This window comes from Lutra lutra, chromosome 8 (assembly GCF_902655055.1).
Source record: "Lutra lutra chromosome 8, mLutLut1.2, whole genome shotgun sequence".
Lineage (NCBI taxonomy): Eukaryota > Metazoa > Chordata > Mammalia > Carnivora > Mustelidae > Lutra > Lutra lutra.
In genome coordinates this window covers 97,401,757-97,426,461 of record NC_062285.1, presented here as the reverse complement: position 1 = coordinate 97,426,461, position 24,705 = coordinate 97,401,757, and the positions used below count along the sequence as shown (strand labels likewise).

At 36.2% G+C, this 24,705-nt stretch overlaps 1 protein-coding gene across 16 annotated transcripts in view; it reads left to right on the top strand.

The window, feature by feature from the left end:
• LOC125107889 (uncharacterized) overlaps positions 1–24,705 on the top strand; it is a 199,417-nt gene that overhangs the window by 37,903 nt on the left and 136,809 nt on the right. For 7 of the 16 annotated variants that reach the window (XR_007129689.1, XR_007129692.1, XR_007129690.1 and 4 more), the window contains exon 2: positions 18,791–18,830. The exons of 8 other annotated variants lie outside the window; for them this stretch is intronic. Coding sequence is in view for 1 of the 8 variants with exons in the window: in XM_047743361.1 (XP_047599317.1) it covers positions 5,870–5,872 (3 nt within the window). In the remaining 7 variants the exon portion in view is untranslated. Of the gene's footprint in view, positions 1–5,869; positions 5,873–18,790; positions 18,831–24,705 lie in introns of all 16 variants that reach the window. One more of the 16 variants, XM_047743361.1, reaches the window with a different exon arrangement.

The following is a 24,705-nucleotide window of genomic DNA, read 5'->3' as shown; positions in this document are numbered from 1 at the left end:
AACAAAAGTGTTTACATACATAACAATTTCAAAACCTGAGACAACTCAAACCATAAACACAGGCTGCTACTTAAAAACACCAAAACACAATATTAGATCTATTTTAGTGGTGATTTTATATCTATATTAATTTCATGTCTTTCTTTACTTAGACTTTATATTTGTCTATTTCAATTATTTTATTTTATTTATTATTTATTTTTTAATAATTTTTAAATCTTTTTTATAAACATATAATGTATTATAAGCCCCAGGGGTACAGGTCTGTGAATCACCAGGTTTACACACTTCACAGCACTCACCATAGCACATACCCTCTCAAATGTCCATAACCCCACCACCCTCTCCCTACCTATTTATTTTTTAAAGAATTTATTTATTTATTTGACAGACAGAGATCACAAGTAGGCAGAGAGGCAGGCAGAGGAAGAGGAGGAAGCAGGCTCCCTGCTGAGCAGAGAGCCTGATTTGGGGCTCGATCCCAGGACCCTGGGATCATGACCTGAGCTGAAGGCAGAGGCTTTAACACACTGAGCCACCCAGGCGCCCCACCTATTTCAATTATTTTAATAAGCATCTCCACTCTCATTTCAATTTTTAAATTACCAGATTTTTTTTTTTTTTAACTTTGAAGTGCTTTCCTTCTTTCATTGCTCTTTGAAAACAGATCTGGCGGCAAATAGCGATTTGAACTGAGGCCATCATATTTAAACCTATGATTTTGCAGATTGCTAGTGGTGGCTCCAAAATTTCTGCATAGGAAGGGCTTGGGCTTGGCTGAAAGAAGGTGCTAAAGCAAGGTTTAAATAAATGTTTTTACTAGGATTGAATATTTTTGGGGGGAGGATAAGGGATGGTGAAATTTATGCATGGGATGGAAGGAGTTAAATTTTCAATAGAGTCTCCACTTGGCTCCATGATGCTGATTCACATAATTAAATATATAGCAATGAATGTTTTTATTTATTTATTTGTTTGTTTGTTTATGAGAGACAGAAAGAGAGCATGAAGGAGGGAGAGGGAGAGAGAAAATTTTAAGCAGGCTCCGCGCCCAGCGCAGCACAGGGCCCAATGCAGGGTTCCATCTTACAACCCTGAGATCACGGCCTGAGTCAAAATCAAGAGTCAGATGTTAACGGACTGAGCCACCCAGTTGCCCCTGTAGCAATTAATATTTCCAGCTGATATTAAGATTAACCTTCTAAGTAGCTAATAATTTGTCAATCTGAAAAATATAAAGATATATTGTGCTAAGCCACATCTTCATTGTATATCTAATACCTAAGGTAGATTGTTGACTAAATTACCTATTAACATTCTATTCTTTAGTACATTGAGGTTGCTTTTTTTTTTTTTTAAGCAATATGGTAGAAACTTTCAAATAAAATCACCTGTGGCAAAACATAGCTTTGTTGGTATCTATCATTGTTGGCTCTCAGTCTTTATATTGTACATAACAAAATTTTTATGTAATCATCTAAATTCTTTGTGGAAAGAGAGTATAAATAAAAATGAGTAAATAAGTATATGCAGCATTATACCTATTATGATAAACTATATACAAGATAAATTATATATCTCATTCACTCTTATGTTATAAATGACATTTTGGTGTTTGTGTTGCAAATTTAATGTTATATAAATGTGCAAGAGTATTAAAGAAACAGAACAAGCTTTAAAAATTTGTGAAATATTCTGTATGTATATTAATTAACAGTAATTTAATAGATTATACCTCATTGATTTGAAGAATTAGAGCAATTAGTTTCCTTGGCACAGAGTTTTCTTCCCAGGAGTAGGCATTACAAAATCCGTCATGTAGTTGTAACACTGGAAAAAGCAGAGGCAATGTCTCTGCTGTATTTGCCCTCTCTAAATACAGCTTTATAGTAGGCAGTTTAGCCTGGAATCCTTGCAATGGGTCCAATTAAATGAAACTTACTAAAATCAAGGTGGTTTTCAATGCCCAGTTTCATGATCAAACCAATGTTTATTGTGCTGTTCTGGGAATGTCAATGCATGGCTACTTCTTTAGCACAAGAGATAACATTTAGTTAAAGAATAAAACTATGACAACAATTACTTTTCCCAAAGTCTCGTTTATTTCAAAGAATGCCAAAGAAAGGGCATTTTATAGCAACAGAATCTACAAATTTCGAGGAGAAATAGTAAATTGCATCTCTTAGGACTTTAAAGGTGATGCTTTAAATTTTTTTTTTATTTATGAAGAATAAAGCACAGAAGAATAAAGAACAGGAAGTACAGCTTTTTTTTAAAAAAGATTTTATTTATTTATTTGACACAGAGAGAAAGAGAGAGAGAGATCACAAGCAGGCAGAGAGGCAAGCAGAAGGAGAGGGAGAAGCAGGCTCCCTGCTGAGCAGAGAGCCAAATGTGGGGCTCCATCCCAGGACCCTGAGACCATGACCTGAGCCGAAGGCAGAGGCTTTAACCCACTGAGCCACCCAGGCACCCCCAGGAAGTACAGCTTTGAAGAAGAGATATTCTGTAGCTTATTCCTTGTCAGAAGAAGCTAGAAGTTAGGCACTGAAGGTGAGATTTTTAGTTAATGAGATAGATGATTATATTAACTAGTATTTCTTAGGAAATTTAGCTTTGGATGTCTTTTTTCCCCCTCATACCTGGTATGACTTAGGAATTTCCTAGTTAATTCTCATAAAGTCTGCTTGTACATATGCATAATGGTAATGTTTATGGGAACATATCTCCCTTGCAGAAAGATGTCAAATACTTCTTTGAATTTTCTGGTTTCAAATTGAAAAGGAACCTCAGAACATAGGAATCTGGAGTTTAAGGATGACTAAAAAGGAAAAGTCTGCATAGAAAGGCTGAAGAGAATTTCAAGATCCCAAGGTGGTTAGAGGTACCATTTCCACACCCACATCTCCTCTGCCGCATTCCCAGAACATGAACAATCCAAAAAGAGAAGGGAAAATATGCTTGAGAGTCAAAGAATAATGAAATATTCTTAGTAGAGAAAGAACTAAAAAAAAAAATCATTCAGATATATGTAATAATTTTCTTATCCATCTTCATTCATCAGAGACAGGTTTTATTTATGTCATGAAAACCAGATCACATGAATGACCAAGAAATCTAGGCAGATGTTTGTGAAGCAATTTTGATAGATTTTCTGTGTTTAAATATGTCTTTTACTTAATCCACTTTCTAGTAATATATAATTAATCCACAGTAAATCATAGATTCAGTATTGGTTGATTTGGGGATAACATTTATATACCTGCGTTCTTTCTTTTTTTTTTTTTAAGATTTTTATTTTATTTGACAGATCACAAGTAGACAGAGAGGCAGGCAGAGAGAGACAGAGAGAGAGAGGAGGAAGCGGCTCCCCACTGAGCAGAGAGCCTGATGCAGGGCTTGATCCGAGGACCCTGAGATTATGACCTGAGCCGAAGGCAGAGGCTTTAACCCACTGAGCCACCCAGGTGCCCCTACCTGCGTTATTTCTAATAATATTTTCGATTTTAAGAAATGGCTGTTTTTGGTCATAGTGTGGTTTACTTTCTACTTTTTTTTTAATATTTTATTTATTTGACAGAGAGAGAGATCACAAGTAGGCAGAGAGGCAGGCAGAGAGAGAGGGGGAAGCAGGCTTCTTGCTGAGCAGAGAGCCCGATGTGGGGCTCGATCCCAGGACCCTGAGATCATAACCCTGGCCGAAGGCAGAGGCTTAACCCACTGAGCCACCCAGGTGCCCCATACTTTCTACTTTTTATATGATTATAGGTACATATCCAATTTGTTTATACTCATAATTACTGTTCTTATTATAGAAAGGATTCTAACCTGTTATGTTTCAAAATGTTAATTATTTTACATATCAACACAGATTACTTAGGTAATATCTGAATGCCTATGAATGTTCTTCCATCCCTTTGATCTTCTCCAGTTCTCTCTGTAGCCATCACTTTCAGCCACTATTCTCACTCCATACTCTATCTTCCTATTCCTGCTAAATCGTGTTGAAATGGCCTTCTCTAGGAAATTGTGAATTCAAACATAGTCAATCTAAATTTGACAACAGCTTTGAATAATATTTTCATTAAAAAAAACGAACATTTTCTAAAGAATCTAATTTAGAACAACATTCTTGAACATGGACATTCAGCACCCAGGGCAGGTACAAGAAGATCCATGAGGTATGTGATAAAACTACTGGTGCTTCTGTTTCTATTTGTGCTTCCTTATTCTCTTAGAATTTCAAACTTTGCATGTTTTACAATATACACAATAGGTTCATAATATGTTAGTCTAGTTGAGCATATGTAATTTTTCTTTTTTTATTGTTAGGTATAAGATCAAAGAAATTAAGAAATCAGAAGTGTAAAGATTAAAAACATTTGGAAAAAAAGGAACATTTGCTTAGTAGTCTCATAGACTTAGATTTGCTTTTTGTTTTTTAAAGATTTTGTTTATTTTTTGACAGAGAGAGACACAGTGAGAGAAGGAACATGAGCAGGGGGAGAAGCAGGCTTCCCGCTGAGCAGGGAACCTGATGCGGGGCTCAATCCCAGGACCCTGGGATCATGACCTGAGCCAAAGGCAGACTCTTAACAACTGAGCCACCCAGGCACCCCTAGCCTTAGATTTGATCATTACTTCTAACATTTACTAGCTATGTGATCCTAGGCAGGTTCCAACACCCCTCTATGCCTCAGTGTCCTCATCTGTGGAATAGTAATGATCATATAATATATAATACTTACCTTGTAAATTTTATAATAATATAATACTCTCTTGAAGAGCAAATTAAATGATGACTGTAAAGCACTTAGTGCTTAGTATATATGCAAAAATGTTAGGTATTTTTATGACTGGAAAAGGTCATGTGGAAATCTATGGAATAATAGACCCAAACTCAAGGTTTCCTTTCACTGAGACATGGATTAGAATTTTATTACAGCCTGAGAAGTTTCAATTATCACATATTATTCAGACAGATCTGCTCATATTTTAAAGAACAGACTACAGAATCACTTCTGAAACCAATGATCTAGCTAGCACATGATGGCCCGAGTTATATACAGTGTTAATTTTAGTCCCATTTAAAAAATATTTATTCACTCAATACAGATAGAGATTGAATACCTAAATACATAATTCTTGGATCCCTGAAGGCGACAGGGCTCCTTCCGTATTTTTCTTATATGATGTTTGCTGATTTTCAATGTTATTGCAAAACTCATCCCATTAGAGAGATTTTGTTTTAAGTAATCTCTAGGTCCAATGTGGAGCTTGAACTCAGGGCCCCCAAATCAAGAGTCCCATGTTTGACCAATTCAATCAGTCAGGTGCCCCGAGAGAATTTTTGATTTTTGTAAAGAGGTAAAATAAAGTAACTGACAACCATTACCCACTCAAAAATTATTGTGCATCAAATTTGTGTGTGTTATTAATGAGAAAAATCTAATTAATAATAAATATGGGAATCCTGCAAATCATCCTAAAAAAACTTATCTATTGATAACTTGCTCCAGAATTACAGAATAAACAACAGAATTTTTAGAATCAGTGAGAAAATAAATTTTTATTCTCAGGAAGGTAGTCTTACCTCACTGAGATTTGGGAGTCTTCTTCACTCTTATAGTAGAACAGGGTTTCTCCCCCTAAAACTTTGATAAAGATCAAAATATATTTTAAAAGGTTTGTTTTGTTTTGTTTTTCAGTTTAGGCTGTGTTGACCCAATTAGTCACTCGATTCAGAGAAATCTCATGAAACCTGAGTGTCAAGATGCTTGGATAATAGTTTTATTATGTGCTTACTGTGGAATTCTAAGAGGAAAGGATGAAAAGAAAAGTAAAGCAGAGGGGCACCTGAATGGCTCAGCTGGTTAAGCCATGGACTCTTGATTTTGGCTCAGGTCATGATCTCAGGGTTGTGAGATTGAGTGCCCTTATTGGCCCCCACCCATGCTGTGCTGGGCATGGAGCCTGCCTAAGATTCTGTTTTCCCGGGGCACCTGGGTGGCTCAGTGGGTTAAGATTTCAGGATCCTGGGATTGAGCCCTACATTGAGCCCTACATCGGGCTCTCTGCTCCGAGGGAAGCCTGCTTCCCCTGTCTCTCTGCCTACTTGTGGTATCTCTCTGTGTGTCAAATAAATAAATAAAATCTTAAAAAAAGAAAAGGACTCTATCTTTCCCTCTCCTTCAGCGCCTATCCCCCCACCCCCCCACTCTCCTCTCTATCTAAAAACAAAAGCAAAATCTCTTTTTTTTTTTTAAAAGTAAAGGCACAAAATGGAGTCTAAATATTTATGGCAATTGACCTGACATAAGGCTTTCATCTAAGTCAATATATGACTTAGCAGAAATTTATCTTAAATAAATATACAATGAAAAAGCATATTCAATAATACATTGATAAAAGGCTCAACATGCTCAAAAAAATGTATGAAGCACCTATTACATACAAAACATTGCAAAATTCTGGAGTGAGGGTGGGAGAGATGAAAAATATTAAGATAGGGGAGCCTGGGTAGCTCAGTTGTTAAGTCTCTGCCTTCGGCTCAGGTCATCATTCCAGAGTCCTGTTATCAAGCCCCTCATCGGGCTCCCTGCTCAGCAAGAAGCTTGCTTCTCCCTCTCCCACTTCCCCTGCTTGTGTTCCCTCTCTCGATGGGTCTCTCTCCGTCACATAAATAAATAAAATCTTCTAAAAAAAATAATAAGATATACAGATAAATAAGACATGGCCTTTCCCCACAAGGAACTTCTACTCTAGTGAAGGAGATACACTCGTACATGGTAGGCATAGGAAATATATTTTTAAAAGAACTGTAGGGTAATAGAAAGAAGGCTGCTGGGGTTGGATCTTAAGCTTGGACTCAAAGTAAGTTTTTCTTACTGGTCTAGACTAAGTTGCCACATAAAAAACAGGACAGTAACTTAAATTTGAATTTTAAGTGAACAACAAATAAATTTTTAATTGTAAGTATACCCTATTACATGGGACAAACACTAAAAAATTACTTTTAAAAAACCTGAAATTCAAATTTAACAGGGCATTCTGTGTTTCTGTTTGTTAAATTGGGCAACCCTATCTTAGGCAACGTGCTGATTATTTTTGGTTTGCCAAGTCCATCCATCCTTTTCTGCTCTGTGTCCCTCCTGGAGGCTGATTCCTGTGATATCTATTTCCTGTACTCCCTTACCAGGTGGTTTTGTGTTGAATTCAGTCAGTGGAAGGACCTGGAAGGAGGGTAGACAGGATGAGGGGAGAGAGGTTAGGTTTTCTTCCTTACCTCTTCCATGCCTCAGCAAAGCATTGTCGGTGGTGGCAGTATTCCTCTGTAACTACAAGTCATTCCTGACAGTTCCTCCTATATGACTTCAGTGTTCCTGAGATTCTGGTCACACTTTTTCCTCCCATTGCTCCTTCAGTGTTAAAAGAGCAACAGCTTTCCTTTGCTGCTAACTTCTGGGTGCTTCAGCAACCTTTTTGGTTTCCCTAACTTTGCCCATTTCTTTGTAGGTAGTCCATTATTTAGAACCACTGAGTTAAATTCTGTTTTCTTCCTGCCTGATAAAACAAGTCTCTTTAACTTCTTGGAGCTTCATCTTTTTATTTTTTAAAATGAGAGGGAAAATACCTCCCTCAAACATTTTTTGTACAGAGATTATATATATGGATAATCTGGTGGGGGTCTCCAAAATTTGAATTTATATTTAGCACAATATATTAATGACTCTTTCCAGCTCTGGTATGGCTGAGTAATACCTGTTGAATCAAATCTCCTATAGATAACAGCTCTAAACTCATGACCAAATATTAAAATCAACTCTCTGAAGGAATTGCATAATGAGCCAAAGCAGGCAGATAGTGGAGTAGAGTTAATAACTGGATGAAGAGAACAGCACTGGGTAATCTCATTTTTGTAGCTTTTGGACTGAGGACATACTTTGGTTTGCATCAAATGGGGAGGCTAAAAATCCTATAGTCTTACTGGCTGAAGAACCGTAGGACACAGTTTAGGACAACTATAGCCACTAGAAAGTGAAGGAGGAAATCCAAGAAAGGAGAGTTCTAGAAAGGGAAAGTTCCAAATTATATGTGTAAACTCTTCCCAAATTTCTGGCTGACCCTTGAATCATGCCTACATGGGGCAGACTCAAACAGGCCAACTAAAACTAAAGAACAGTACTGAGATTTAAGCTGGAGAGTTGGTATCTTGAGTCCCTCTATTTTAAGTGTGTATTAAAACAATGGACACTTTTCAAAGAACTCTACAAGAATCTAGAGTCTCTACAACATATCACTCACAGTGTCTAAAATATAATCCACAATTACTTGATGAAGAAACAGAAAACATGAAAAGTTTAAAGAGAAAAGACAATTATCAGAGGTTGACTTCTAAGAAAACACCGATGTTGGAAGTATCAGACACAGATTTTAAAACAGCTGTTATAGCTATGCTTAAGGATATAAAGAAAAATACACTCACAACATATGAAAAGATAAGAAATTGCTGTAGGGAAAAAGAAACTATAAAAAATAAAAATTCTAGAACTGAAAACCACAATACATGACAAAAATATCCACTGATTGGGATGGGCACAGAATGCATATGACAGAAGAAAAAGTTAATGAACTCAAAAGGCAATAGAAATCATACAAATTAAAGAACAGAAAGAAAAGATTAGAAAAAATGTACAGTATCAAAAGGTATAACACTGTATAATTGGAATCCCAGAAGAAGAGAAGAGAGAAAAATGGAGAGGACAAGATATTTGAAGAAATAACGGCTGAAATTTTCTCAATTTGGTAAAAGAAAGAAACTTATAGCTTCAAGAATCTCAGAAAGCCCCAATCAGGGTAAGTCTGTAGAAAAGCTGCACCCAGTCATATCATAGTGAAACCCAAGATGAACAGAAAATCTTGAGAAAGAGGGCTGAGAAAATGACACATGGTGTAAAGAGGAACAATTCAAATGTTCAGATGAATTCAAACAATTTAAACAAACTCATCAGTAATAAGGAGGCTAGAAAACAGAAGAACAATATCTTCAAACTGCTAAAGGAAAAAACAGAAACTAGAATTCTATAGTCAACCAAACATATCTTTCAATAATGAAGTCAGAATAAGCACATTTTCAGATTAAAAACAAAAACGAAAGCAAAAACCAAGAGAATGCATTGCTAACAAACCTGAGCTACAAGAAATACAAAAGCAAGTTCTTCAGGTAGATGGAAAATGGTAATTTTCCAGATAGAAATTCAGATCTTTAGGAAAGAATGAAAAACATTTCAAATGGTAAATATGTAGGTAAATAAGTATTTCCTAGCAATTGACAGGAAAATATTTTTTTCTCAATTTGGTGTTACTTTATAATAATGTATATAAATATATGTGAAAGACTACTAGATGAAAACTTTCACTGGAGACACCAAGATACAATAGAGGCTACATTCCAAAGGGTATGGTAATCTAGATGCAGATTTTCAAAGGAAATAGCTGAGAATATGTTAGATGACTCACCCATATTAAAAGTAAGCTGAGGGTTTTGGAGGGGAGGGGGGTGGGGGGTTGGGTGAGCCTGGTGGTGGGTATTGTGAAGGGCACGTATTGCATGGAGCACTGGGTGTGGTGCATACACAACGAATGCTGGAACACTGAAAAGAAATAAAATAAAATAGAAAAATTTTTTAAAAAGCACTGTATTCTCAAATTTTTTTAAAAAGTATAAAAGGTTTGGAGTTTTGGAAGGTTGAAAGATTTTTAACAATGATTAATTTAGAGATAGCTATGTTGTGCTGTAATTACTAACTTTTACCATACAAAGAGATTGGGGTAGGGGACCTGACACTTAAGTCCAATGAAAGGAGCCTCAATAGGACCATTTGACTAGCTTGATATGTGTTTCCCATTATTGAAGGGCACAAGAAGTTTTACTTAATCTTTTTTATTTGCTAATTCAGCTTTATTGAGATATACATACAGTAAAACACACCTTTCTTTTTTAGATATACAGTTCTATGAGCTCTGACAATATATATAGTCATGTAAATAACACCGCATCATTACCCCCCGAAAGTGCTCCCTTGTAGATTTTTGTCCCTATAGTTTTGTCTTTTGGAGAATATCATATAAATAGAATCATATAGAATGTAGCTTTTTGTATCTGCCATCTTTCAGTTATCATACTGCTTTTGAGATTCATTTGTGTTATTGCATATATCAGTAGTTTTATTGATGAATTTGTCCTCATCACAAGTTGATTATTTTGGGGTCGTTCCCCAGTCTTTGGCAATTATAAATAAAGCTGTTTTAAGAATTTGCATATAGATATATTTGTGTGAACATGTCTTCATTTCTCTTGGGCTAGAAGTGGGGTTTCTGGGGGCAATATGTTAAGTATATGTTTAACTTTACTAAATTGCTGTTTGACTCTGCTTGGGAAATCTGCAAGGTGGGTTCCTCAATAGCTTTAACAGGAGAATGAAGGAGTGCTATCTATTCTACCAGAGTATGCTGGGTTAAGGAATACATGAGTACTTACTGTAAATCAGATAACCTTTGTATCAGTTATTTATTACTGCTAAAACAAGACCAAATGCAAACACCAGCCCAAAATATAGGAGCTTTAAAAGAAGAAGCAGTAATATATTTGCTTATAATTTTGCCATTTGGACAAGACTCAGGGCTGGCTTGTCTCTGTTGTGTTGGCTGGAGTGTTTCCCCTCTGTGTTGCTGGAGAATCTAAAATGTCTTCACTCCTGTATCTGGTGCCTCAGCTGGCATGGCTGGATTACCTGGGGTCTGGCAGAGCCTCTCTCTCCAGCAGAGTAATTGGACTAATTTACATGATGACTCAGACTTCAAAAGTGTAAAAATGGAAACTATAAGTTCTCTTAAATTCTAGGCCTGGAAGTCAAACAGCATCACTTTTGCTTCATTTTATTAGGATCATCCCAGTTTCAAAAGGAAGAAAGATAGACTCCATTTTTTCACGGGAGGAGTGGAAAAGTGACATTGCAGAAGGGAAATGGGATGAGGAGTGAATGTTAACGCTAGCTTTAAAAGCAATTGCCTTAGCCGGCACTGCATCTGTATTAGATTCTATTCAATATTGCTACTTGGAAGGGTAATAAGGACCTCAAAAGAAGGGAGTGGAGATGTGCTGTGGGATTCTAGGAGCTGGGAGAGAGTAATTCACTGCCAGAATAAAATCCATTCACCCAGATCAAGAGCACTAAAGTTGAGAAGCCTTTAACAGGGTCAGAGATTTCCAAATAGCCAATAAAAATGTCCCATGGGAAAAAAAAGTCAGTTACACATCTTCCAGGCCCAGAGAACACAAAGCTACGTCACAACAGTATTAGTCATATATGCTCTTTGTCATTCTTTTCATATCTTCTCCCCCTTCCCATCCCACCTCCAACTCTGTTGGACACAGAAAATCAGAAACCATTGTTAATACACCAGGGAAAGAGGAGCAGGGAAAAAAAGGAGGACTTCTCTCACTCTCCACTTTATTTTATTTTTTTTTATGTCCTGCCTGTACCAGGCCTTTGTTGGGAGAGGTGGAAAGATTTTTATGTTAATACAAATCTGGTCATTTATAATAATGGACTTGGGCTTATTTGTGACCTAACATGATTATAGGACTTTACTTAAGGGTTGTCAGAAAATATATGGGGCCTGCCTGAGCTTTAAGCCAAGGATAGGAGAAAAACAGTTCACGTTGAAAGCATAAAAAGAGTGGCAGGAAACAAGTAATTTGTTTAAAATACCAGTTATCTTGTTAGCTCTACAATAGGTGAGGTTTCATGATAGTTAAAGAATCATTTAAAGAGTGAAAAATTCTATTAAACAGGTATCTGGCATCCCATGACATATACTAGAATGTTCCATCATTTAACCAACTGTGTAATCATAGACAAGTCAATCTCTCTGTGCCTTATATTTTTTCACATATAAATGAGAAAAATTACATCTGTCTCGTTGGGTAGATTAAGTACTTAGAACAGTGTCTGGCAAATACCAGCTGTTCAGCAAATGATAGTTACCACCACCACCACCACCACCATCATCATCATCATCATCTGCCTAAACCTTTTTCCTGAATTAAGTTTTTTTAGCAAGTCAGTTTTTCATTTTCCTTTTGTTAGTAGATACTCATCTTTGGGCTTTAAAAAATAATAATATTTTTAATAATGCAATAATATCCTTAAAATGATTGAACATAGTAAGTGTTCAATAAATGGTAGTTGTAATTGTGGTCACTTCAAAGCAAACACTTTCACCTTTCTTTCTTCTGAACTAGCTATATACCATACTAGCGCTCCATTTAATCTCTTTGAATTTCAGTTTCTTCGTGTAAAATAGGGCTTTTACTTACTTTACCTACCTCACAGTGTTGTTACTGAGGAATAAGATCATTTTTGTGGAAATACTTATGAAACACTCTACAAATAGGAGTTAGCATTCTTGTTTATTGTACAGATTACTTCTTTTTTTATATTATTTGCAAAATTCTTTCAAATGATTTTGAATGATATTCAATATTTTTCTGTAAGAAAACAGAGCTGAAATCTCCATTCACATATAAGCTGCTTTGTAAAAGTAGGTGTGTATTTTCTAGCCCTTACACATAGATGCTGTGATTGCCGGAGAGGTACAAGATCCCACTAGCCTCCCAGTTTTTCTTCTTGGTGCCGAGCTACTTTCTTATCTCACCTGAAATTTCTTGATTAGTGTTTCTAGAAGGATGGGGAAGAAAGGTCTAATATCCGATAACACATTCAGATTTTACCTGGAAAGGTAAGGCAAACTTAGGCGTTCAGAGAGAGTACTGTCTCCTAAAACTTCCCAGAAAGAATTAATTGACTAACTAACCCAGAGTTAGCTAAAAGCATACATCCTGCAAGTGTGTAATTGTAAGATGGGTACATTTCAGCAGAAGAGCAAAACATGATCACAACCATCTAAGAATAAATAGCTCAACAAGCTTTTATTCTATTTATGTCCAACAGAAGGTGGCTGCTTCCCTAAGATGCCTCCCACCAGATGGTGACTTCTCAGTTCATTTTTAACTACCTGCAAAATCATGGCACATGGCTCTGACCTCATTTCATTTTAGAATTCACCTTTTGTTTCAGCACTACATCACTATAGCTTCTGATTTCCATCTGGTTAAAAAAGTTCCTCAAAAGGCAGGAGGTCAAAGTCATGGGCAAACACATAAGCACATGAATATATTTCCTTTTATAAACAACTTACTCTTCATAATCCATCGGTAATAATGGGCAACTGATTTTTTTTTTCAGACCAGGTTCTCCTCTCTACACATAATAACAGCTACCTCTACTGACTTACTGACTGAAGGAATGAAAACTGATTTTAAATTATTCTAAAGAAAACCTCATTATGAAGACATTGGAAGTTCTCTCTATATAATGCATTGTAAAGTCAATCCAATAGATTGGATTACCTGTATCAATCCTCATTTTCCAAATTTCCCTTTGTTAGTATTCTTGACTGATTGTTGACAGCAATTATATACTAAGCCTCTAGGACAATCAGGATAAGGAGTCACTAGGGAGCTTAGCCATCACTCTAATCAATTACTTTGTTTTGCCTGGATTTATGACCACACATTGCCCCCTTAAAATTAGCCTGGAGAAGATACCTATTTTTCTTTTTTTAAAATAAGCTCTACTCCCAACGTGGAGTTTGAACTTAAGGCTCTGAAATCAAGATTTGCCTACTCCACTGACTAAGCCAGCCAGGCACCTGAGGAACAAAGATATCTTAGAAGTCGATGCTGCTTGTAGGAAAAGGTATACAGCCTGTAGAAGAATCAGGATCTGCTTATCACTATTATTGAGAAAATAACTCACAATAAGCAAAAGATGGACTATTTTGCTATTTTCTTGAATGCAATTTAGTGAATGATGTTTTGAAGAAATGGCAGTGACATACTGCTCTGCCATCAAGTATAAATTCATCTCAACTGTTTTCATTTTTCTTTTCCAGGGCGAATTGATTATTGTACTGAGTATAAAAAATAGGTAACTGGAGGAAAGTGATATATATATATATATATATATATGGAAAGCAATATTAGTTAAAAAGAAATAATGAAAGGATTAATGATATAGTTTCATAACTAACGATAATTACTCTCAGCATCATATGGAGAACATTTGTTGCTGTGTACTTTTTTAAAATTTCAGATTTTATAGCATAGAACGTTATAGCTATAACTCTAAAAAGTGTGAAGTTGAAAAGAACATTTGAGAATAACTAGTCCAACATCCTAATTTTACATATGGGGAAACTAAAGACCTTAAAGATTAGGTGACTTTCCCAAGAACACACAGCTAACTTATGGCAGAAGATCATACCAAATGTGATCCCACAATCTAACCCTTAGTTTTACATTCTTCCCATTCCCATACACAACAAGCGGATAATTGCTTTTATATTAAAAATTAATTCATGTGCATAGTTAAAATTATACTTAAAAAGTAGTCCTCCATCTTAGACATGCATTAAAGTTATTTGGAGAGGGGTGCCTGGGTAGCTCATTCAATTGAGTATCAGACTCTTGATTTCAGCTCAGGTCATGATCTCAGGGTTGTGAGATCAAGCCCCGAGGTTGGGCTCCAGGCTCAAACTGGAGCCTGCTTGAGATTCTCTCTCTCTCCCTTTGCCCTTCCCCCCGGCTCACTCTCTCTCTAAAGTAAATAAATCAATAAAATCTTAAAAAAAATTAGCTGGAGAGCTATTAAAACTCCCAACATCAGACTGTATCCAGATCAGTTGTATCACAATGTCTGCCAGGGGGATCTAGGCAGCACTAGTTTTCAAGTTTCCCCAGGTGATTGCAATGAGCAGCCAAGTTTGAGAATCTCTGTATAAAAATAATTATAATAATTATAATGAAAAACGGCTGTCTTTTGCCTAACTCCTTCTAATTCCCTAGTCCTCTTCCTATAGTAGTTCTCAAAATTTGGGCCTAGGACGAGAAGCATTGTTAAGAGCTTCTTAGAAAGGCATATCCAGGGACACCTGGGTGGCTCAATTGTTTGGACGACTGCTTTCGGCTCAGGTCATGATCCCGGAGTCCTGGGATCGAGTCCCACATCGGGCTCCCAACTCCACGGGGAGTCTGCTTCTCCCTCTGACCTTCTCCTCGCTCATGCTCTCTCTCACTGTCTCTCTCTCAAATAAATAAATAAAATAAAAAGAAAGGCATATCCATGGAGCCCACCCCAACCTACTGAATCAGAATCTTTGAGGATGGGACCCAGTAAACTATGATTCTTACTCATGTTAAAATTTGGAAATCCCTACCCTATAGACTTCCATTTTTAACTACTTTTAGTGAATTCCTCTGTATTTATCTCCATCTCTGAAAATGCTTATAATCCTCTTTCTTGTTTTGACAATTTTCTACTTCACCTATTGACTTCCTGTTATGGCAAATCAGAATTTATTTAGTTCTATGTATTTTTTCTCCTGCCCTCATCCTTAGTAGAGTTATGTCATATTTTTTTGCTGAACCAATCAGTCTGTATTTACATTATTAATAGTATAAAATGTTTCCTGGAAAGCCTGGATAAATCTATGCTTGTATGCCTTTTCTTACGTAGTTATTGTTTTTCCTGAGATTAATAATTGCCTGGTTGTTTATTGGTTTGTTTTCTATGTATCTATTCTTACTTTTGTACATACTCCTCTATATCTGTTATGCTTATTAATACAATTTTCAAAATATCCAACTATGAGATTTTGTGTCCAGCCCATTTGGAATCCTATGCCCCTCACCTCTCCATCATCCTGTTCTGATCTGAACTGCTTATTCTCTGAAGTCTGTGATACAGATGATACTCAAGAACTTGGCATCATCCTTGACCTGTTTCTCTCACACTATCTTCAGTCTGTAGGCAAAGCTGCTTCTACCTTAAAAATGGATCTGGAATCTGATACCTTCTCTTGATCTCCTCTGCTTCCATCCTGTCCTAATCACCATCATCTCTCACCAGGCTGACTGAAATTGTTTCCTTAATTCTTCCATCCATCATCCCTCCTTCAAACTGTATTCCACATTGTGGCCTTTAAAAACATAGTTCAGATCATGTTTCATGTATCTATAGTTAAGTGTAAATAAATAAAGGAGCTATGTGCTATTTGTAAAATATTTGTTACTTCATGTGTATGGGGTGGATGGAGATGGGTTGGGGGAGAGGATAGGTGAACAGATTATGGGTGTGACAATTCCGTATATCTTCTGATTGCCCTGTAGTAGATCTATGGTATGGGGGAAAACAAACAAACAGAAAATGGAACATTTATACAGTGAATACTTACTGTGCACTTTTAGGATATAGAAACAGAACACGTGATGCTAGCCTGTGAAATGTACCAATTTTTATAGGAGATAAAGCATGTACATACATTACACTAGACAAAACAAGGTTGGGTTATATGTAAAAACTAGTATTATAAGGCATCCTTAGAAATTCAGAGAGGGGCACCTGGGTGGCTCAGTGGGTTAAAGCCTCTACCTTCGGCTCAGGTCATGATCCCAGGGTCCTGGGATCGAGCTCCACATTGGGCTCTCTGCTCAGTGGGGAGCCTGCTCCTCTCTCTCTTGTGTTCTCTGTCTGTCAAATAAATAAATAAAATCTTAAAAAAAAAAAGAAATTCAAAGAGAATGAATCATTTTGGGTGACTAATCAGGAACACTGTAGAGAAGACAGGATTTGTGTTGGGCTTAAAATATGGTTAATATTTTCATGTTAAGAGACTAGATGGAGAAATTTTAGAGTGAGGTAACAGTGGCATAAAGTACGGAGCAAATATAAGGAATATTGATAGGACAATTTGACTGATATATTGAAACTGTGCCAGGAAATAGCTGAAAATAAAATGCAGAGGGTAGATGGGTTTTTATTGATGTTGAGCATTTAGTGGATTGGTTGCCCTTTTTAAAAATTGATTTAATTAATCCTTTATATATTATGGGCAATAATAATAGCTCTCAGCTAACCCAAGAAAGTAGATTTTATTATCTCCATTTTATAGACAAAGAAACTTGAGGTACAAAAGGGTCAAGTAACTTGCTAAGGTCAGAACACTAGAATGTGGTGTAGTTAGTATTTAAACTCACACAATCTCGTTCCTGAGTCTGTGTTCTTAAATACCACCTATACTGGCTTTATTTGCCTATGATGTATGTTGCAAATACTTTCTCCATTTTTCACTTATCCTCTTAACTTTGTGTATGGTATCTTTCACTGTGTAGACATTTAACATTTTTATGTAGTCATATTTTCAATATTAAAAAAAATTTTACTCAGTGTTGTTCCATATCAAGAAAGGCTTAGTATGGAAAGTAATAAAAATATTCTACTGAGCACACTTGTCATGGTGAACACTGGGTTATGTGTGGTATTATTGAATCAATATGTTGTATACCTGAAACTAATATAATACTATATGTTGGGCGTCTGGGTGGCTCAGTCAGTTAAGCATCTCCCTTTAGCTCAGGTCATGATCTCAGGGCCCTGCAATTGAGTGCCATATCGGGCTGCCTGCTCAGGGGGTCGTCTGCTTCTCCATTTGCCTGCTGCTCCCCCTGTTTGTATGCTCTCTCTCTCTCTCAGATAAATAAATAAAATCTTTTTTTAAAAAAAGAAAGAAAAATACACTATATGTCAACTACACTGAAATTAAAATTAAAAAATAAAAAATATTCTCCTACTGTATCTTATTCTGAAGTTTTACACTTGATCTTAGCCAAAAGGCCGAGAAGCGATTATTATTCTGAAGTTTTAGCTTTCATTTTTAACTTTATGATAATTAATCTTGAGTCTTTTACTGTGTGTGTCTATGGTCCGAGGTAGGGATCTAACTTTATATTTCCTCCTAATGACTAGCTAGTTATTCCAAAAATATGTTCTTTCATTAGTGAGTTGACTTGCCACCTTGATATAGTTGCTGTTCAGAAATTAGCCATGTTGCTACACAGCATACCAATTAGTGTTTCATTCTGAATAAGAATTCTTTTAAAAATCCAACCCTGGAAGGAATACCAATTAGAAACACTACAGTGTAAATTAGTTAGTTAATGTTGGGTTCTTAATACCCAGCTGCCACAAATATATCCAAGAACAGAAATTTTGGCTCTGGAGGTCAGATCTTCTGAAGGAAGAAGATGATGAAAGAAAAAGTTGATTTTTAAGTTAGGGTATGGTAGAAGAAACTATTGCCTTCTTTACAATTTGGTCTTTTATAGGCAAAATTCTCACATTTTAGATGACGATAATTGGAGACCATCTGACACCAACTGAAGTAATGAGTACTTATAACCTGACTTTTTAGTAAGCAAATCTTTTCAAATTTTTCTAATATTCACCAGCTTTGGACCAAAGGAAAAAACCATCAAATAAAACAACCATAAGGGTAAATAGTCCAATGAAGGCAATTTCCCTGGAAATGTGAAATTTAAGATGGGTTCTGGGGGGAAATGCCAAATCTTTTCATTTCCTCCAGGACAACATCATACATGTATATCATTGGTCCTTCTATATAGTGTAGCAGGCAATCTACATAGACATATTGAATAATTTCCCATTTCACTACATGCATGCTCTGAACAATTCATGTCCTTACTTGCCTTCACAATGGTTCAGTGTGATCTAACACGTATTCAACCATCTGTCTGTGTTTTCTTCCATTTGCACCATTTGTTCTTCCTGCTGATCTGACTGCTTCTTTTCTCTGCTTTCTGATTCAGACACAGCAATCTGTTCCAGAAATGTACTTGGTAGCCAAAAGTGAGTACCTTGGACTACAGAAATATAAAATTCGCCCCAGCTAACAACATTTAAGAAAACCACTGTTTTGTTTTTTAAGTATACAGCCTGGCAAGCATTCCAAGTTCTTAATGACAGACACTTTTTAACCTGTTGACAAAACCAAATATATATAAATCCAAAACCATACTTGGAAGACATAAGCAGTTTTCCTTGGACATGGCCCTGAGGATCACTAGTGTCCTGTTTCAGTAAAGTGGTAAATCCTCTCAGTTTTTTTTTTAATATAGTATATTTCATTTTCATTCTCATGTCGTTTCAATTATATTTTTCACTATCTTCTAGCTCCCATTATCATTATTAAGACATTAGCTGCCAGGGTAACTTCCTTGTGGGGAATCTATCTTTTCTTTCTAGTTGTTTTTAAGATCTTCTTCCTGTCTTTGTTGTTCTGCAGCTTCACACTATGTGTCTGCATGGGGTGTGTGTGTGTGTGTGTGTGTGTGTGTGTGTGTGTGTGTGTGTGTGTTTTAATTTTTATTTTTTACTGCTTGGGATTTATTGGGCTTCCTGAAAGTGACAACTGATGTCATTCATCAATTTTAGAAAATTCTTAGCCTTTATTTTTTTTTAATGTTGCTTTTCCTTATTTGAATTACCACTTCCAGGAATTCTAATTAGCCCTTCTCACTCTATATTTTATGTTTACAAAACTCTCCTTAGTGTTTTACAACTATTTGTCTCTCTGAGCTGGCAATCTGAATATTTTTTCAGTTCTATAACCCCATTATTTATTCTAATCAGCTGCATCTAACCTGCTTTTTAATCCTCTGGTTGAGTTTTAAATTTTATTCATTACATTTTCACTTTTAGAAGTTCAGTATGGTTAGTTTTCAAATCTTCCTGATTAGTTCCTGTTGTCTTTTTCTCATTGCTCATGTATTTCGATCTCTGTGTTTTTCAATCTCATTTATATTTCTATAAACATATTAAGCATAGTTATCTTATATTTTTGTCTGATAATTCCAATACAAGAAGTTTGTCAGGGTCTGGTTCTCTGGTATGTTATTTGCTTTCATTTCTGGTGGATTGCCTCTTTTTGTGTTTGTGATTTTTAAGATATTATTAAATAATACTTAGAATTCGATCATAGAAATTTGGGCTAGCATAAAGAGCCTGTTCCTCCAGGGAGGGTTTTCTTTTCCAGGGGCCTAGAAACACAACACACCAATTACACTTAAATTTCAACATTCCATTAGAATAAATTTAGGCTCCAAACCCTTGTGAAGGACCACAATATCATGGAGAGACTTTTTTTTTTTTTTTAACTTCTACCCAGAGCCCATTCTGAGACCAATCGTCTATTTTTCTATCAGCAGGGTCAGGTTTCTTTTCATTTTTAAAAATTTCATTCTTACCCTGAAAGTGTAGGCCTTCCAGGGTTCCATCTTTATACAGTATGATCTCTGATCTACTCAAGACTGTTCCTACAAACTCTTCTGCATAGTAGTTCGAAAATACCATGACTCATATTATTGGCTAAAAATTTGATGACTTCAGGGTTCCCATATCTTTCTAATCTTGTGTTCCTTGCTTAAAACCTGTCCTCAGTAGATTTCCATTACTTTGTTGCAGACTCATTCAATAATGTTAAATGAATTATCTTTAATTTTAGAGAACAGTTTTAGCTGTTCTATGGCAGGAAGGTTTTAAGATCTCTAATATACCATATTGCCATACTACTGACATTTTTATTTCTCTTACACTTTTGAAGGATTATTTCACTAGATATATAATTGCTTCTAGGTTGCTTTTTTTTCTTTCTACATTTTAAATATTTCACTCCACCCTCTTCTTGCTTGCATAATTTCTAATAAGAAGTCTGGTAAAATTCCTCTGTAAGGAAGGTTTATCCTGCCTTGGTTTCTTTCAAGATTTTCTCTTTGTCTTTGGTATTCTGAAATTAAATTATGAAATGCCTACGTATGGGTTGGTTGGTTGGTTGGTTGGTTTCTTGTATCACTACTGTTTAGTGTTCTAGGAGCTTACTGGATCTGTTGTTTAGTATCTGTCATTAATTTAGGAAGGCTATCGGTTATTATTGCTTCAAATATTTCTCTCACTCTGTTTTCTCTTTCTTCTCCTTCTGGGGTTAAAATTATACATATGTTAGATTTTTTGCTATTGTCCTCAGTCCTTAGATTGTTCTGTTCTGTTTCTTTTATTCTTTTTACTCTTTGCTTTTCAGTTTGGAAAGTTTCTATGGACCTATCTTCAATTTCACTGATTCCTTTCCCAGCCATGTTGAGTCCACTGAAGGCATTCTTCATTTCTATAACTTTATTTTTTTTTTATTTTTTGATTTTTATCACTTCTTTTGGTTCTTTCTGAAAGTTCCCATTTTTCTGCTTATGTTACTCATCTGTTCTTGCATGTTGTCTACTTCTTCTGTTAGCATCCCTAACATATATTTTAAATTCCCTATCTTATAATTCAAACATCTATGACCTATCTGAGTCTGGTTCTAGTGGGTGCTTTGTCTTTTCAGACTGTGCTTTTTCTTGCCTTTTAGCATGCCTTATAATTTTATGTTGTATTGGGTAATTGCAACTGAGGCAGACAGATCTTTAGAGAGAGATTGTATGTTACTCTGGCTAGGAGATGGTGCTGCTTAATGTTCAAATTTCTCTAGTGTTCTTATATGTTGGTCTCTCTTCTGAGGAGGTATCAGTCTATGAAGACTTTTTCCAACTGTAATCCGTAATTATTATACTAGAGCTTTACTGGTATGGTGATAGAGTGTGTGGAAGGAGGAGCATTTTATAATCATCCGAGTCTCATCTAATTGAATCTTTTAGTGAGCGTATGCCTTGGGAATTTTGGCCTTCACAATTTTGGCCTTCTATCCCTTCTTCAGTTGAATAGCTTTTACCGCATATTCCCTCCTCTCTGGCTATAATGTTTTCAGTCTGTCTCTTTAAAGCCTTGTCCCTTATTGAGTAGGGTGTTTATTTGTTTGTTTGTTTCCTTAAGACAGAAAAAAAAAGGGGCCTGGAGAGAGGAAGAATTCCCTTTCCATTCCTGGGATAAATGTGTAAAATTGTGCTTTGGCAGCAACTTTTTCCCTAGAGAGTAGCCCTTTTTATGGAGAAGACTCTGGGTGTGATTTGCAATTGTTGCTTTCCCCACCCCTCACTCACCCATTGCCAAAACCAAGGATGAATTTTTGTGGGATCCTTACCATGAGCACTTGGTGGTGTTCCTGAATAGATAACCCATGAAAGTGTGGGAGCCCCTCAAGACTGCAGTCCCTAAGGGTTTTTCACTCTCATACTAGTCCAAACTTGACCCTCAGCAATTTGTCAGAATTGCCATTTAAGTGTTCCTACCAGTTTATATCTCCAGTGGTTTCTGCTTTAGGTAGGCAGATGTTGATTGCTCTTTCTCCCTGGTATCTGCTTTTCAAGATTACAGGGTATCAGTTTGCAATAAGGTATCAGTTCTCAGTTGGATCCGGGAAAAGTCACTGATTTTTCAGTTTGTCCAGATTTTTTTGTAAGGAATGGCAGACATCTTCCAATTTCTTTACATGTCAGAGCTGAAGTTAGAAGTTTCACTATTGGGCTCAGTGGCTCAGTCAGTTAACTTCCAACTCGATTTTGGCTCAGGTCATGATTTCAGGGTCATGGGATCAAGCCGCACTTTGGTCTTTGCATTCAGCGTGGAGGTTGCTTGTCCCTCTCCCTCTGTTCCTCCCCACCCCCCCTTTCAAATAAACAAATAAATAAAATCTTTTAAAAAAAAGTTTTACCTTTTAGGCACCTGGCTGGATCAGTGGGTAGGGCATGTGACTCTTGAGTAGTGAGTTCAAGCTCCAAATTGGGCATAGAGCTCACAAAAAAAAACAAAACAAAACAAAAAAGATTTCACTATTGACTTTTACATTTTCATTGCAGTTTGGGTACTTTGTTTTCAAACAAAAGAAACTAACACTGGCTAAGTTACATAAAAAAGTATTTGTGGGGCATCTGGGTGGCTCAGTTGGTTAATTGTCCAACTCTTGATTTCAGCTCAGGTCATGACTTTGGGGTTGTGAGATTGAGTCCCAAGTCAGGCTGCATGCTAGGCATGCATCTGTGCTAGGCATCTGCTTAAGATTCTCTCTCCCTCTTCCTCTGCCCTTCCCTCCTCCCCAACTTGCATGCTCTCTCTCTCTCTCAAAAAAAAAAAAAAAAAAAGTATTGGTCAGAAGTATATTGAGAACCAAGAGAGCTCTGGAGCATTAATTAATAAGAACTATAGGGAAAACTGATGGGGGGAAGTAGGTGGAGGATGTGCTAAATGGATGATGTATATTAAGGAGCACACTTGTGATGAGTACTGGGTATTCTATGTAAGTGATGAATCACTAAGTTCTACACCTGGAACCAATTTTATCATATATGTTAACTTGAATTTAAATAAGAACTTGAAATTACAAAAAAAAAAAAAAAAAAAAGAAAGAAAGAAAGAAAGAAAAAGAAAAGGAACTATACAGAGTTTTATCAGCAACACTTTAGTTAGGATACCGCCACTGAGATGAGTGAATTCAACTACTTTCAGTACCTTAACTAGTACATTCAATATTCGAATTTCAGGAATTCAGGGAGGAAGGTGGCAGAATTTTCTCAAATCCTTACACAAAAATAGAGCAAGGAACTAGATAGAAAAACTATCTGGGGAGAATTTTTAACAGAACTAGCTGATAGGATGTCCTCCCAAACCCAAAACACCAGTATCTGTAGGTCTGTGTGTTATCACTGCCTTGGTAGAAGAAAGCAAGCAGGAGCAATGAGGCACGTGACAGAACTAAGAACAGCACAATACCTGAATAGCCAACAGGCATTTTTGGAAATTGCAGTGGATCAATTCGAGAACAGCAGCTGCGACTGGGAAGAATTTTGCCCAATCCAGTAGATGATAAAGTATGATATAAGGACTCCTGGAATAGTCTATCTCCAATTCTCAAAATTAATTTACCAGAGTTTTCTTGCAATACTGAGCCACACACTGGAAGAGAAACTTCTGAGAGTAACATATGTTTTGAAAATAATGGCAATAGAGACTTAAAAAGGGCAAGATTCAGAAAATAATGGGAGGGGGAGACAGCCAGAAAATCTTGGAAGTAAACCTCTAGTTTTAAAAACAGTATGTGATAAAACAACAGAAAGAGCTTTATGTAGGGGTACCTGGGTGACTCAGTTGGTTAAAGTGTCTGACTCTTGGTTTTGGCTGGGGTTATTTTCTGGGGGTCCTGGGATGGATCCCCATGTTGGACTCCATGCCCTATGTGGAGTCTGCTTGGGAATCTCTTTCTAGGTTTCCCTCTGCTATTCCCCCGCCCCCCTTGCTCTCTCTCTAAAATAAATAAATTTTGAGAGAAGAAAGAAAGAGCAAGCTTTATGTAGTTAGACAAGCTATCTGCAACAACCTCCTTCTTGTAGTTTGAGAAAATTAAATTAATATAAAATTGAATAATAAAGAATCACAGTCAAATTCCTTACAAAGTTACTGTAACATAAAGAAGAATGAGAAACAGATAATTTCCTTATAGACAATGAATCATGGAAAACACATACAAAAATCAGATCAGTACTGTAATATTCTATTTCAAAACAAGCTAAAAGACATTAAGAAAATGATGCAAGGCATGAAGAAAAATAACATAAATCAGAATCAGAAAATGTCAGAAATGAAGTGACATTCTCAAGACAAAATTAAAAACAAAAAATATAATTTTAGAAATAGATAAGAGCAACATAAGCATTAATAAATATATCAAATAATTCTTTAGTAGAAAAAGAAGTACAAAGGGTGCAAATTTTGGAAAGGAAGAAGAAATAAAAAAGGGAAATAA